The sequence below is a fragment of the Sorex fumeus genome, unplaced genomic scaffold (genome assembly GCF_029834395.1).
Source record: "Sorex fumeus unplaced genomic scaffold, SorFum_2.1 ptg000044l, whole genome shotgun sequence".
Lineage (NCBI taxonomy): Eukaryota > Metazoa > Chordata > Mammalia > Eulipotyphla > Soricidae > Sorex > Sorex fumeus.
In genome coordinates this window covers 12,307,267-12,323,623 of record NW_026606101.1, presented here as the reverse complement: position 1 = coordinate 12,323,623, position 16,357 = coordinate 12,307,267, and the positions used below count along the sequence as shown (strand labels likewise).

General features: G+C 45.5%; 1 protein-coding gene across 1 annotated transcript in view; it reads right to left on the bottom strand.

Moving 5' to 3' along the window:
- CDK5RAP1 (CDK5 regulatory subunit associated protein 1) overlaps window positions 1-16,357 on the bottom strand; it is a 47,031-nt gene that overhangs the window by 17,116 nt on the left and 13,558 nt on the right. Inside the window, exons 6-9 of the mRNA XM_056121450.1 lie at window positions 11,180-11,390; window positions 8,883-9,003; window positions 2,976-3,206; window positions 325-422 (exon numbers count right to left, since the gene is read on the bottom strand). Coding sequence (XP_055977425.1) covers window positions 325-422; window positions 2,976-3,206; window positions 8,883-9,003; window positions 11,180-11,390 — 661 coding nt within the window. The remainder of the gene's footprint in view (window positions 1-324; window positions 423-2,975; window positions 3,207-8,882; window positions 9,004-11,179; window positions 11,391-16,357) is intronic.

Here is a 16,357-nt window from a genome sequence, read left to right as displayed (position 1 = left end):
TGATCCAACCTTTAGTCTATACTTGCAGGGTGAACAAACATTCCAATGTCCAAGAGTATATTCGTATATTCCCATGATAAATATTTTTTGAGCAGCTACAATGTGACACATGAAATGCTGGATTTTTTCTGTCTGGTTCTGATTTAGGGTCACAACTCGCCAAGTTCAGGGACTATTTTTAGGCAGTACTCAGGAGACTATGAGGGATTTTAAACCAGGGCTCCTGCATGCAAAACATGTGCTCGTATGCTGGGCTCTTAGATAAGGTTTGATCTTTAAAGAAACATAGAAATATGGGGATGCCCCCTCCTTGAGAAGTCTGACCCCCGCCTCATGGCCTCCAATACACGACTGCTTCCACTCTGGGCCGGCAGATGGATCTGTTTACAGATATTGTCTCTCTCATGGATCAGCTGCAGGACCTGATCAAACAGAACACAATACAGATCATAAAGAATGTAATACAAAGGAATACTATGCTGCTGTTATTTCACTAAGAATAATTTTTAAGTAACTTAAGAAGCTCATTAAACCAAACACAATTAAGCAAATCTATTACTTGTACTCTCTGAGTCTGGATTTTATAGTCTCTGAGTCTTGGCCGCTGATGGGATTACACGGCGCCAGGGGGCCAGGTGGTGGGTGTGACCCCCGCCTACTGGAATTTGGAGGATCTGGGTGGAAGATGCTCGACTCCAATCCGAGTAGGCTTGGAGGTCTTGGCCCCGGAACCCGCGTGGCTTTGTCCCTCTGCCAGTACCTTCATGTGTGCGGAGAGTGGTCTCAGCATGGTGGTGGCTGGTCCTGGAGGTCTTCGGCTGCCGGAGCCCTGGTCGGGGCGGGGAGGAAAGCTCTTCTGCGGGGGCAGAAGACTATAAAATCCAGATCCCGGACGAGAACAGTGCAGTCTTCTGCCCCCGCGCCTGGGTGTTCCTTCCCGGGGTCCCTTGGAGGGGAGCGGGTTGAGCTTTCCTCCCCGCCCCGACCAGGGCTCCAGCAGCCGAAGACCTCCAGGACCAGCCACCACCATGCTGAGATCACTCTCCGCACACATGAAGGTACTGGCAGAGGGACAAAGCCACGCGGGTTCCGGGGCCGAGACCTCCAAGCCTACTCAGATTGGAGTCGAGCATCTTCCACCCAGATCCTCCAAATTCCAGTAGGCGGGGGTCACACCCACCACCTGGCCCCCTGGCGCCGTGTAATCCCATCAGCGGCCAAGACTCAGAGACTATAAAATCCAGATCCTGGAACCGCGCGGCCGCAATTGCGGCCGCGCGACACCTTGTCAGAACTTTTTTTTATGACATCTTATTGTTTCATTCCTACTTTGGACAAACTTGCAGGCTATTGAATGTAGCCTGCCCACAGGGCAGAGTCTGGCAAACTCCCCGTGGCGTACCAAATATGCCAAATACCAGTAACAATGATGGGTCTCATTCTCCTAAAGAGCCTTGAATATAATCTCAGGGCTAGGATGAAAGAGACGTTACTGGGGCCTGCTCGAGGCAATCGACGAATAACAGGATGATGAAATGAAATGAAATGAAAATTACTTGTACTCAAGCTATATTATGTCCCAAGCATTTCACCTGAGAGTATCTCAACTTTCAAAGAATAAAGCAAGCAGAGATCAGATTTAAGCCATGGTGCTATTTAGAGTTAGTGCTGACACAAATAGCAGAAATGACATTTGTTTCACCTAACATATAAGCTAATGAGTTTGTAAAGATAAGAAACTAGAATTAGACTAGCTAGGAATGTAGCTAAATACAAAAGCACATCACCTAGCATGAGCGAAGACGTGAGTTCAATACCCAGCATGAGAGAAAAAGAAAACATAAACTGAACCAAGGAGTAGAGTGGGTGGAAGCCAGGCTGCGGCTTGGAATGGGGGTGGGAGTGTCCTTGGTTTGGGGGTCCATATTCAGTGGCACCCAGGGGTTCCTTATATGGTGCTCAGGGCACCATATGGAATGCCAGAGATTGAACCCTAATTGGCCACATGCAAGGCAAATATTCTACCACTGTTTCTCTGGCCCCATATGAGGCAAGCTTTGCATATATTTGATACCCTGAGTTCAATCATACCACTGATCACCCAGCACTGACAGAAGTGTCCCCAAAGCTCCTGTCAGTCAAAACCTGCCTAAGCACCTCTAAATATGCTATACACAACAATAATAACTAAGTATATATAGAGAATTTTTACAACTTGATGACAACCCAGAAGGGGAAAGACATGGCTAGAGACAAAATTTAAAAGGTCACCCAAACTAAAAAGTTTCCTAAGTAGGCTGCACACTTCATGTCAGGCAAGTTACTGTGTACCTTCTGCGTGTTAGTCCTCTTTTGAAACAACCCAAGAAGTGATCATTAATCCCATTTACAGATGAAGATGAAAGATTAAAAAGTCATACCTATGGGTAAAGCAGAACAACTAAAATTTTAAACTTATGGGGCCGGAGTGATAGTGCCGTGGGTAGCGCACTTGCCTTACATGCAGCCAACCTGGGTTCAATCCCTGGTACCCCATATGGTCCCCTGAGCACCTCCAGAAGTGATCCCTGTGCAGAGTCAGGAATAAACCCTACGTACAGCTTATTTGTGTGTGTCCCAAAAACTAACAAGAACTAAAATAAACTTCTGCCTGAAGCCAGAGTCTGGACTTCCCATTGCATCACACTGCCTCCCTTCCTGTCCATCCTCTATCACCTTCTAAAACCTCTAAGCAAAGCCCTGCTGGCCTCAGGCGATATAAATCACACATTAATATCAGTCCTCTGCTGCCACCTTCTGGACTTTCAATCTTTTCCATAGGTCTAAAAAGTTCTAAAACATTGAGAAGGTGATTTAGCACTACACCATGACATACTGAGCAGAAGTCAAGGTTACTGCTGTGGCCTACTGGATCTAGGCCTTCAGTATGCTTAAGGATACTGGGATCAGTTTGGCATAGATAAACAAACACTTACCTCATCAGGAAAGTCCTTAGGGTGGGGAGAGGTAAAACGGATCCTCATTTCAGGATCTACTCTGGAGACCTGATCCAGAAGGTAAGCAAAACGAAGTCCCCCTTGCTTGATTTTATAGTTGGTGGAGAAACCACGGCTGAGGTTGGTGGAGACTGTATTGTTGAACTGGATCTCTGAATTGTCCTGAAAACTATTAACATTCTGTCCAAGAAGTGTCACTTCTTTCACTCCCTGAAAAAAGGAAAGCAAATATATTGGAACCCATTTAAAAACATTTTGAGGGGCTGGAGCAATAGCACAGTGAGTAGGGCGTTTGCCTTGCAGGCTGCCGACCCGGGTTCGATTCCCAGCATCCCATATGGTCCCCTGAGCACCGCCAGGAGTGATTCCTGAGTGCAGAGTCAGGAGAAACCCCTGTGCAAGGCCGGTTGTGACCGAAAAAGAAAAAGGAAAAAAAAAAGAAAAAACATTTTGAGGGGCGAGCAAAAAGACAGTAATAGCAAGTTGGGCACTTGTCTTGCACAATGACCCAGGTTTGATCCCTGGGACCTCATATGGTCCTGTGCCTGACCAGGAGTGATCCCTGAATGCAGTGCCAGGAATAAGCTGGGTATGGCCCCCCAAAACACAAGAACCATGTTTGGTAGCTTGTCTCCGTCTGGCACCTGGTCCTTGGAGATACTCACCTGGGAATTAAGCAGGGTTGAACAGCGGTGTCAACCAACTACATAAAGATATACTTCTACATGGTCCTGTTCTAACAGCAGAACTGAAAGCTACGGTCTTTAAAATAAGCTAGTTATAGGGGACATAAAGTAACAAAATAGGAGATTAATAACCAAGAATAGCCGAGATCAGTACCAGGAGGATTACTCCATGGCTTAGAGGCAAGCCAGGCATTCTAGGGAAAAGGGCAGCTCAGATAAAGAAGGGAGTACCAAATATAGGGTGTTTGGAGGATCCTCCCAGGACGGGAGATGCATGTTGAAAGTAGAGTGTGGACTGAACATGACTGCCACTCAATGCCTCTTTTGCAGACCGCAACACCCAAAATGAGAGAGAGAACAAGGGGGAATGCCCTGCCACAGAGGCAGGGTGGGATGGAGGGGATGGGTGTGGGAGGGATACTGGGATCCGTGGTGGTGGAAAATGGGCACTGGTGGAGGGAAGGGTATTTGATCATTGTATAATTGAAACCCAAGCACACAAATTTGTAAATCACGGTGTTTCATTAATAAAAATCAAAAATAAAATAAAATAAAAAGTAAAACATTAAGATAAAAAATAAGCTAGTTATGTAAATAAAAAAATTTATAAAGTCTTTGATTTATTGGCAAAACACAGGAATAAAGCCTGCAGTTAGTTTAACTTCAGTACTATTCTTTTGTTTTGGCAAAAGTAACAAAAATAGGAAAATTAGAAGTAACCTCTGTGCAACTCTTCTTTAATCACTTAATCACTTAACTTCCTGTTAGTCGTCGATTTGCTCGAGCGGGCGCCAGTAACGTCTCCATTTGTCCCTGTCGCGTGCTAGATGCCCAATGGCATCTGTTCACTCTGGGAACATGAAGAGCCTCAAACTGATCGTTCATGATCTTCATGAAGAAGTCTAACCATCTGGTAGGTGGGCGGCCACGCGGTCTTTTGACATCCTATGTAATCCAGTCGGTAACAGCTCTAGTCCAGCGGTCGTCTTTAAATCTCATTACGTGACCAGCCCATCTGATTTTCGACACCTTGGCAAATGAGACAGCGTCCCTGATTCTTGATCGTCGACGGATGTCGGAACTCCGGATTCTTTCTCTCATTTGAGTGAAACGTGATATTCCAAGCATAGCTCTTTCTATTCTTCTTTGGGAGACCTGAATAGCGTTCTCATCCTGTTTGCGTAGGGCCCAGGTCTCTGAGGCATATGTTAATGCAGGAAGAACAGTGGAATCAAAGAGATGTGCCCGGAGCCGGAGGTTCTTCGTCCTCTTAGCTATTTCTTCGACGTTCTTGAAGGCGTCCCAAGCCGCTCTCTTCCTCCTGCGCAGCTCGGGTGCTAAGTCATTGGTCATGATGACTTCTCGACCTAGGTACACATAGCTGTTGCATTCGGAGATGGTCGTTCCATTGAGAGCGAATGGGGCATCAGGAACGAGGCTGTTTCTCATAAACATTGTCTTCGTAAGATTCAGCTGTAGTCCTACCTTTCCACACTCACGGTCAAAGTCGGCCAGCATTTGTGCCGCTTGGCTGATGTTTGGTGTTATTAAAACAATGTCATCAGCAAAGCAGAGGTGGTGTAGTTGCCGACCATCTATCTTCACTCCCATTCCTTCCCATTCCAGTCGTCGCATGACGTTCTCGAGGGTGGCACTGAAGAGTTTCGGTGAAATGGTATCACCCTGCCGCACCCCTCTCTTGACATCAACGATCACTTCTTTGTAGAATGGTGAGATCTTGGTAGTGAATCCGCAATACAGCTCATGGAGGATCTTGATGTATTGGGCTTGAATGCCCTGATTGGCTAGGGCTTCAACGACCGCTTCCGTCTCAACAGAATCAAAGGCCTTCTTTAAATCAATGAACGTTAAGCAGAGCGTCATCTTGAACTCCCGAGAAACCTCAATGAGTTTGGTTATTGTGTGGATATGGTCGATGGTGCTGAATCCTTTGCAGAACCCGGCTTGCTCGCATGGTTGTCCTTCATCTAGTGCTCTGCCAATCCTATTCAGGATGACTCGAGTGAACAACTTGTAGATGACAGACAATAGGCAGATCGGGCGATAGTTGCCAATGTCAAAATCTCAAGGCTAAACTAGGCTGCCACAACGAAGGAAGACAAAAATGATCGTCTGTACTTTCAATGCACGTACGCTAGCATGAGATACATCCATCGAGGACCTGATGGCACAAGCGCAAATGATCAAGTACGACATCATTGGTCTGACCGAGACAAGAAGGCACGAATCTCACCATGCCGTTTTCGACACTGGAGAAGAATTGTTCCTCGGAACATGCGATAAAAGAGGTGTCGGAGGCATCAGTGTTCTTGTCAACACAAACTTGGCCAAGAGCATTGATTCATTCGAATGCCTAACAACCAGAATCGGACGTTTACATTTGAATAGATGTGGCTCACTGCCTGCAGTTTCTATCTTCGTTGTCTACGCACCAACATCTCATTATGATGAAAGAGAAATCGAGAAGTTCTACATGGAGCTGGAGAAGTTCTATAAAGAAGACCACACCTTCTACAAGATCATCATGGGTGATTTTAATGCCAAGATAGGACCAAGAAGATCAGCTGAAGAACTTCACATCGGGACCCATGGCCTAGAATGGAACGAACAGGGTGAGAGACTGTCTGAGTTCATCATGTCGACCAAGACCATCCAAGGTAACTCACAGTTGCAGAAGGCAGAATCTAAACGTTGGACATGGGAGTCTCCCGGTGGACAATTCCACAATGAAATAGACCACATCATATTCAATGGACGGTTTTGCCTGACCGATGTCGCTGTTGTCCCAAAATTTCGAACGGGATCAGACCACCGTCTCCTTCGTGCAAAATTCTACTTCACAGAGCGGGGAGAAAGGGCTGCAAAGTTCAAAAAGAGAACTCCCAGAACGACAACCAACTGGGAACTCTTTGGCACTATCGTGGCAACATGGGAAGATACCATTGTTGACAACATTGACAAGGAATACGATCGACTGGTTCAGCACCTCCATGATTGTGCGAGGAACGCCAAGAGAGAGATAGTCACAAAAAAACGCCTGTCTTCAAAAACTCTTGAGCTAATTCGCCAGCATGGTTTGGCGCATGCCTCAGGCAACCGCAAGCTAACGTCCGAGCTCGCAAAGCAGTGCAGAGATGCGATCAAGGAAGACCTCAAAGAGAGAAGAGCAGAAGTACTGGTAGATGCGGCAGAAGCCGGGAAAAGTATTCGTTACGCCCGCCTGTCCTTCGCCAACTACAAGACCAAGATGACTGCCCTCCGACGTCCTGATGGATCCATCACATCCTCCAGAACGGCAATGGAGAAGATTATCCATGACTTCTACTCAAATCTCTTCGACAGCCATGTCCACTTGCCGACATACCAAATTCCACAGGATGGATATGTCGTTCCCAACGTTCTCCCTTCCAAAATCCGACACGCCATTTCGTCAGTAAAGAAACAAACAGCACCCGGCCCAGACAAGGTCAGACCTGAACACCTGAAGAACCTGCCATCAGTACTCATCAATACACTGGCCTGGCTCTTCACTCGCTACCTGTCTGAATGCAAGGTTCCGTCCCAATGGAAAACCAGCAGGACCGTACTACTGTTCAAGAAGGGAGACATCCATGACATTGGCAACTCTTCTTTATTTTTATTTATTTATTTATTTATTTTTGCTCTGCACTCAGGAATTACTCCTGGCGATGCTCAGGGGACCATACAGGATGCTGGAAATCGAACCCGGGTCAAGGCAAACGCCCTACCCTCTGTGCTATGGCTCCAGTCCCCTGTGCAACTCTTCTTTAAACTCAGTTTTAAAAAGAACGTACTATTTTTAAAGAGGCGGGGGTAGGAGGGAGGCCCTGCTAGGGACAGTACAGCAGGACAGTACAGCGTCCCTTACACAAGGCCGACCCAGGTTCAATCCCAAGCATTCCATATGGTCCACCATGTACTGCCAGGAGTATTTCCTGAGTGCAGAGCCAGATGTAGCTTAAAAAAAAAAAAAGATACAAAACGAAGTATTATTCACACCCATGCATGTAAAAAAGACACCAAACCAAATGTCAGAAACATTATCAGGGAGAGAGCTCAAAGGGCTGAAAGCTTGCCCTTTTGGAGCCGTAGTTGGATCACCCATGCTCAACACACCCTCCCCCTCACTACACGCCCCCATCCCAACACCACTAGATGTGGCCCCAAAGCAAAAAACGAAAAAAAACAGAAATAAAAATAAAAACAAAAAAAATTAGGATACCAGGATAACTCAGAGGCAAAGCACTTGCCTTGCAAGAGTGAATTTGATCCTTGGTACCACCCCATTGGGCTGGAGTGATAGCACAGCAGGTAGGGCGTTTGCCTTGCATGCGGCTGACCCGGGTTCGATTCCTCCGTCCCTCTCAGAGAGCCTGGCAAGCTACCAAGAGTAACCCACCTGCCTGGCAAGCTCCCCGTGGTGTATTCGATATGCCAAAAACAGTAACAATAAGTCTCATAATGGAGATGTTACTGGTGCCGGCTTGAGCAAATCGATGAACAATGGGAGGACAGTGCTACAGTGCTACCACCCCATTTGCACTAGCAATGTTTCTCAACCATTTTCCAATCATGGCCCCCTTCTAGCCTTGTTTTCTTCCTGTGACCCCCCCTTCTAGCCTTCTTTCCTTCCTGTGACCCCACCAATTGGTAACTTGTCTCATGCTAGGGTCCCCATTTCCACAATATTCACCTGTGACCTCCTTGAAATATGGCCCCCAGATGAAAGACAACCGCACTGGCATGATCCTAGCAGTAAGTGGCACTGCTGTTCAGGATACTGGGGGTACAACAAAAAGCATGTAATCTCTACAACCAAATGTGTTCTTGGACAATTAAAAAGTTGTATCATTCCAAAAACTCAGCAAGGGTGCATTTTTTTTTTTTTTGGTTTATTTTGACCATACCCAAGGAATATCGGAGATCAGACCCAGCAGTACTTGGAGCATCATATGGTGTCAAGGATAAAACCCAGAGGTCCCACACATAAAGCATATGCTCCAGCCCTTTGAGTTACCTGCCCAGCCCCTTGTAGAAATCATTTATATATATGATTTTATAGATAGATAGATAGATAGATAGATAGATAGATAGATAGTTATATATAGAAATCCCCATGGAAGGAATTTACAGGAAGAAAGTTTAGAGAACTTGTCACCTGCTCAGAAAGTTTCCTCACTTCCTCTAGAATGGAAGCAACAGGTCTACTCCTCTCTCGGCCACGTGTGAAAGGAACAATACAATAGCTGCACATGTTGTTACAGCCTCGCATGATAGACCTGGAGAAGAAAACAATATAACTTACAAGCAGTTCAACCCAAGTCGTTGGACACATAGCTTCCTTCACTTTAATTATTCTCTGGCTCTAAATTCTCTTGGCAAGAGGATCACAATGGACTAATCTGACAATCTATGTTGCACTGACAAACACTTCATCCTAGGCTCTAGGGCCAGAGAGATATAAACTACAGTTCATGTTTTGTATGCAGAAGGCCCGGGATCAATCCCTAGAATTGCATGGTTCTACAAGAACTGGCAGGAGCGACCCAAGAACAAAGCCAGTCCCTGAGCAATGCCAAGTGTATCCCCCTCCACACTCCAAAATAAACAAAAAACCCTAATATCTAATCACAGCATATAAATCAAATTATAATTGGTGCTTATAATGATAACTATGAGGGACAACAGTGGTAAAATATTGGGGCATAGACATAAACTTCCTGGAATTCCTAGTGCTTGGGGCTTTACTGCTCATCCTTTTAAATAAGAATAGACGAGCCAGAGTGATAGTACAGTGGGTAGGGTGCTTGCCTTGCATGCGGCCAACCCAGGTTCAATCCTCAATATCCCTTATGTGGTCCCCCAGGCAATTCCAGGTGTAATTCCTGAGTGCAGAACTAGGAATAACATCTGAGCATCACTGGATGTGACCAAAAAAAAAAAAAAAAGAGGAGGTTATTACTGGCAGAAGGTTTGGTGGAGGGCTGTGTTATACATGAAACCCTATCATTAAAAGTATTATAAACTTATTATAAAGTGTTCAAATAAAAACAAAAATTTAATGATAGGTTATGGGGACTGCGGAGATACAGTTGGATGGACTAAACTTTGCATGCAGGAGCCCCAAGTTTAATACCCAGAGCACCAAATGATCCCCCAAGCACTGCTAGAAATGACCGAAGCACCGAGCAGAAAACAGACTCAAAGAAGTGCTAGGTATGGTCCAAAAATCCAATGCATATTTTTATAAACACAGACACATAAATACAAAGGAAAACATAGAAATTATAAACAATAATAATGGCATTTAACATTAGGTGGTAGAAATACAATTTTTTTTCTTTTCCACATATTTTTCAACAAATAGGAAAAACTATTATCAAAATTTTAACTTAAAAAACAGGGAAGGGGGAATTAGGGTCAGAAAAGCCTAAAGTATTTCAAGTGAAAAAATAGTCTTCAGCCATAAGTAAAGACGAAATCATACAGTTATCTGCTCAGTGGATGGATCTAGAAAGTGCCATACTGAATGAAATGAGTCAGAGGGAAAAGGACAGACAGAATAATCTTACTCCTATGTGGGATACAAAAGAAACTTAGTGGGGAAATAACTAATGCCCAAAAATAACAGAAATGAAGTGCAGGAGAACTGGCCCTTAGCAGAAATCTTGCCAATGTCAAGGAATAGAGAAAAGGTCAGGGAAGGGACAACTAAGACAATGATAGAAGGTCGTGGTGACTCTGGACAAGAACCGGGTGCTGAAAGGTGAAGTGATATGCAGGATACCCTAGCACTAACAGTACTGTAAGTCACGGGTCCTAAAAGGAAAAAAGAAAAAGGAAAAAATGAAAAAAAAGGAAGAAGGGCAGGAGGGAAACTGAGGACATTGGTGGAAGGAAGTGAACAATAATGAAGGAATTGGTTTTGGAACATTACATACCTGAAACCAAATCATGAATAACTTTATAGCTTTGTAATTCATGGTGATTAATTTAAGTATAAGAGGAACAGCAGAAAAAAATCCCATATTACATGAAAGCATATGAAAAGAATCCTTGTGAAAGAGTGATACAGGAAACTACCAGTATGACTACCTGTAAGAGGTGGCCTAGAAAAATGAGTATGACAGATGTGAGGAAACTGCATACAGCTTTTTTGTTTTTGCAGATCTGCTAAACTATATCTCTAGCCCCCTAAGTTTTTGTTTTGCTTTTTAATAAAAAGAACATGTCAGGGGCTGGAGCAATAGCACAGCAGGGGGTAGGGCGTTTGCCTTGCACGCAGCCAACCCAGGTTCGATTCCCAGCATCCCACATGGTACCCTGAGCACTGCCAGGAGTAATTCCTGAGTGCATGAGCCAGGAGTAACCCCTGTGCATCACCGGGTGTGACTAAAAAGGAAAAAAAAAAAAAAGAGCATGTCATTTTAAAAGTGAAAAGGTTCACTCACTCACACAAAGGCAGAAGTAGCACTGGGGCTCGTCTGAACTGGCATGACATCAGCATAGGTTTCATCCAGAGAGAGCAGAACATTGGCAGCTTGCTGGCCTGACTCAGCAACAGCCAATAAGCGAGGAAGGTCACGGTAGGCATCTGGACCAGCCAAAATATCTACCATTTTCTCTCTGTTGAGGAGCTCCTCCTTCAGTCTCTCAGCCATGCAGCCTGAGGGGGGAGGTAAGAAGTCAGTATCTGTTCCAAAACTCCTGAAGTTTCATGGCTTCTCTCTGTACACATTATCTCCAGTCAGAGATAATTGCAGGGAACAGAAATTTCTCTAAAATTTTAGCATCTTCCCCCATTTTTCCAAAACTTCCAGTGCTGGAACCTACATTTTCCTATTTGAGAATCAGTAGGAAAAGAGTTTTTTTTTTCTTTGCTTTTTGGGTCACACCCGGCAATGCACAGGGGTTACTCCTGGCTCTTCACTCAGAAATTACTCCTGGCAGTGCTCGGGGGACCATATGGGATGCTGGGAATCGAACCCGGGTCAGCCACGCGCAAGGCAAATGCCCTACCTGCTGTGCTACTGCTCCAGCCCTCAGGAAAAGAGTTCAACAAAAATTAAATACCCAGAAAAAAAGTTAAGTATCCCCTAAATACCTTTCTAGTTGTGACCCACATCTTCTATTTATTGAAAATTACTTGGTAATACAAGTAACAAGTATTTTGTCAAGAAATTTTTTTGTGGGCTGGAGCAATAGCACAGCGGGTAAGGCGTTTGCCTTGCATGCAACATACCCAGGCTTCGTGCAAAGGAAAAAAAAAAGAATGAAATTTTTTTGTGGATGTACAATGCCTGGTGCTCAGAACATCATACAGTGCCAGACATCAAAACTAGGGCTCACACATGCAAAGCATGCACTCCAGCCCTTTGAGCCATCTGCTGGACAGGAGCATTTTTTAAATAAAATTTGCCAATAAATTTTAAAGAGTGTAGTATGATGCATAGTTGCCTTGGCACTCCATAGTCACCGAGGCCCCACAAGAAGTGATCCCTGTGAACCAGAGCCAGGAGAAAGCCCTGAGCACAGCTGGATGTGGACCAAAATAAGTACATTTTATGATACCTATGTTACTTCAATACCTATTTGGGAGATTTTTGAAATTCCTAACATATACTCAGCAACAAATATATTCCTAACATATACTTAGTTCTCTCGATATTGGGAGAAAGAAATCTGCAAAACATTTTAGTTAACTTCCCATCATCCTATGCCTACTTAGCACATTAATCTGAATATGAGATATGCTCCAACTATGTTCTGACCATCATCAAGAGAAATTAATTTAACTATTCCATAACAGATAGTCTTTTTTTTTCTGGTGGGGGGGTGTTTGTTTTGTTTTGGGGCCACACACAGTGGTTCTTAGGGGTTACCTGGCACAAGGGATGCGGGGATGGAACCCAGATCACCACATGCAAGCCAAGCACCCTACTCACTGTGCTATTTCTCAGGCCCACCAGACAGACCTTTTCTAGTATCTGTATTCAAGGCACCATGAAAAGCCCCTTTGTAAGTTGTCGCTCATTAAATCCTATAGCCTCCAACATTAAGTACAAGAGTTAGAGGGGAAAGGGTGTTGCCCCATTCGCCCTCTCTTCTCTGGAAAGAAGGATGGCGGCCGCATGGGAGCCTTGTGGACAGCAGGTATGAGCCGGGGGTGTGGGGGCGACTAAAACATCATGGGAAGGGGGGCGTTCCGGTCCGTCCTTCACGCCCTACCGAGGTCACCGGTTGCCCCCCGCGAGCGGCTCTCCAGCACGGCCACAGCCCCAGAAGCACAGGGACTTAATGCAGAACCCGGCAGCTTGGAGCAGAAAAGTGAAAGGACTATGCGTTAATCCAGGCCATCATGTCTGTCCGGAGGGGAAAGGGTGTTGGTCCCTTCCGCCCTCCTCCCTCTGGAAAGAAAGGTGGCGGCCACATGGGAGCCTTGTGGACAGCAGGTATGAGCCGGGGGTGTGGGGGCGACTAAAACCTCATGGGAAGGGGGGCATTCCGGTCCGTCCTTCACGCCCTACCGAGGCCACCAGTTGCCCCCCACGAGCGGCTCTCCAGCACGGCCACAGCCCCAGAAACACAAGGATTTAATGCAGAACCCAACAGCTTGGAGCAGAAAAGTGAACGGACTATGCGTTAATCCAGGCCATCAAATCTGCTGGAGGGGAAAGGGTGTTGCCCCATTCGCCCTCTCCTCTCTGGAAGGAAGGATGGCGGCCACATGGGAGCCTTGTAGACAGCAGGCATAAGCCGGGGGAGCGGGGGCGACTAAAACCTCATGGGAAGGGGGGCATTCCGGTCCGTCCTTCACACCCTACCGAGGCCACCAGTTGCCCCCCACGAGCGGCTCTCCAGCACGGCCACAGCCCCAGAAGCACAAGGACTTAATGCAGAACCCAGCAGCTTGGAGCAGAAAAGTGAACGGACTATGCGTTAATCCAGGCCATCAAGTCTGCCAGAGGGGAAAGGGTGTTGCCCCATTCGCCCTCTCTTCTCTGGAAAGAAGGATGGCGGCCACATGGGAGCCTTGTGGACAGCAGGTATGAGCCGGGGGTGTGGGGGCGACTAAAACCTCATGGGAAGGGGGGCGTTCCGGTCCGTACTTCACGCCCTACCGAGGTCTCCAGTTGCCCCCCGCGAGCGGCTCTCCAGCACGGCCACAGCCCCAGAAGCACAGGGACTTAATGCAGAACCTGGCAGCTTGGAGCAGAAAAGTGAAAGGACTATGCGTTAATCCAGGCCATCATGTCTGCCCGGAGGGGAAAGGGTGTTGCCCCAGTCGCCTTCTCCTCTCTGGAAAGAAAGATGGCAGCCGCATGGGAGCCTTGTGGACAGCAGGTATGAGCCGGGGGTGTGGGGGCGACTAAAACCTGGGAAGGGGGCGTTTCGGTCCGCCCTTCACGCCCTACTGAGGCCACCAGTTGCCCCCCACTAGCAGCTCTCCAGCATGGCCACGACTCCAGAGCACAGAAACCAATTTCTTAACTATCTGACTTTCAGTATAAATACTTCCAGGGTCAATAAGTAAAATAGCAGAAATCCAAAACCAACATTTAATTCTTGAACCCAGCTGTAGAAAGCAAATCACGTCACAATGCTTTTTCAGCATGTCTGATTTGGGGGGGGGGGGGGGGGGGGTAAACTCTAAATAATAGTGGTGAATCTTTTATTGAAACAATGAATCTAATCAAAGCAGATAGAGTGTTAACTAGAATTCATCTGCCCCACAGGGACTGGGAGGGGTGGGGGGTGGGGTTTCATTGGGGTTCTTCATGGTAAAAAAAAAAGTATTGGTAAAGGGAAATGTGTTTGATATTTGCATGACTAAGACCTAAACCTGAAAGCTTTGTAACCTTTCCCAAGGTGATTCAATAAATAAAAAATAAATAAATTAAAAAAAAAAAAAGAAACAAAAAAAAAAAAAGAGTTAGACGGTACATATAAGATATCTTGATACACTGGCTGTAATAACTGTGATTCATAGAAAATATATATTTTATATATAGACATATGTACATATATATGTATACATTATTTTTTATAATTCAATTCACCAAGACAATTTTCTCATAAATTTAGTCTACATCCATAGTTCTTAGTTTACAGCATCCACAATGGCCAATGAACTAATCAGTCATGCCAATGCACTGAATCCTACATAAAAATCAAGAGGAGAAAAGCAACCTGTGTTGGCACAGATGTGGCAAGAAAGGGACACTCCTTCACTGCTGGTGGGAATGCAAACTGGTTCAGCCCTTTTGGAAAACAGTATGGACGATTCTCAAAAAATTAGAAATTGAGCTCCCATTTGACCCAGCAATACCACTTCTGGGAATATATCCAAGAGAGGCAAAAAAGTACAGACGAATTGACATCTGCACTTGTTTGTTCATTGCAGCACTCTTTACAATAGAATCTGGAAAAATCCTGAGTGCCCAAGAACAGATTACTGGTTAAAGAAACTTTGGTACAACTACACAATAGAGTACTATGCAGCTGTTAGAAAAGATGAAGTCATGAAATTTACATACAAGTGGTACTACATGGAAAGTATCATGTTAAGCAAAATGAGTCAGAAAGAGAGGGATAGACATAGAAAGATTGCATTCATCTGGGGAATATAAAGTAACAAAATAAAAGACTAACAACCAAGAGTGGTCGAGATTAGTACCAGGAATTTTGCTCCATGGCTTGGAGGCCAGCCACATATGCTAGGGGAAAAGGCAGCTCAGACAGAGAAGGGAGCACCAAATAAAGGGTGTTGGGAAGATCCTCCCAGGATAGGAGAAGCATGCTGAAAGTAGACTATAGACCAAACATGATTGCCACTCAATGCCTCTTTTGCAAACCACAACACCCAAAAGGAGAGAGAGAACAAAAGGGAATGCCCTGCCACAGAGACAGGGTGGGGGTGGAGGGGATGGGGGGTAGGAGGGATACTGGGACCCGTGGTGGTGGAAAATGGGCACTGGTGGAGGGATGGGTATTTGATCATTGTATAATTGAAATCCAAGCACAAAAATTTGTTAAGTCTACAACTGTACCTCATGGTGTTTCACTAATCATCATCACGGTCATCACGGTCCTCCCGTTGTTCATCGATTTGCTCGAGCGGGCCCAGTAATGTCTCCATCATGAGACTTGTTGTTACTGTGCTTGGCATATCGAATATGTCACGGGGAGCTTGCCAGGCTCTGCCGTGCGGGCGAAATACTCTCAGTAGCTTGCCGGGCTCTCCAAGAGGGGGCTGGAGCGATAGCACAGCAGTAGGGCATTTGCCTTACAAGCGGCCAATATGGCTCACCCGAGTTTCACTAATAAAAAATTTTTTAAAAAAATCAAGAGGAGAGGTATCACAGAGCTTCCAGTTTGATGAATATGAAGCTTTAGAGGAACTCCAAGCCTTGCATATCTTCCACCTGGCTATCAACTCATTACCTTTGTAATAAATTGGTGATCTAGTTAAGAAAATGAGTTTCTTGAATTATGTGAGCTGTACTGGAGAATTAATAAAACCTGAGGTGGTTGTCCTGGAAACCTGATTTAACGTTAATCAGAAAAACAGATAACAATCTGGGCTTCCAAAAGGTACCTTAAGTCTGAATAGAATATATGGGAAAATCCCAT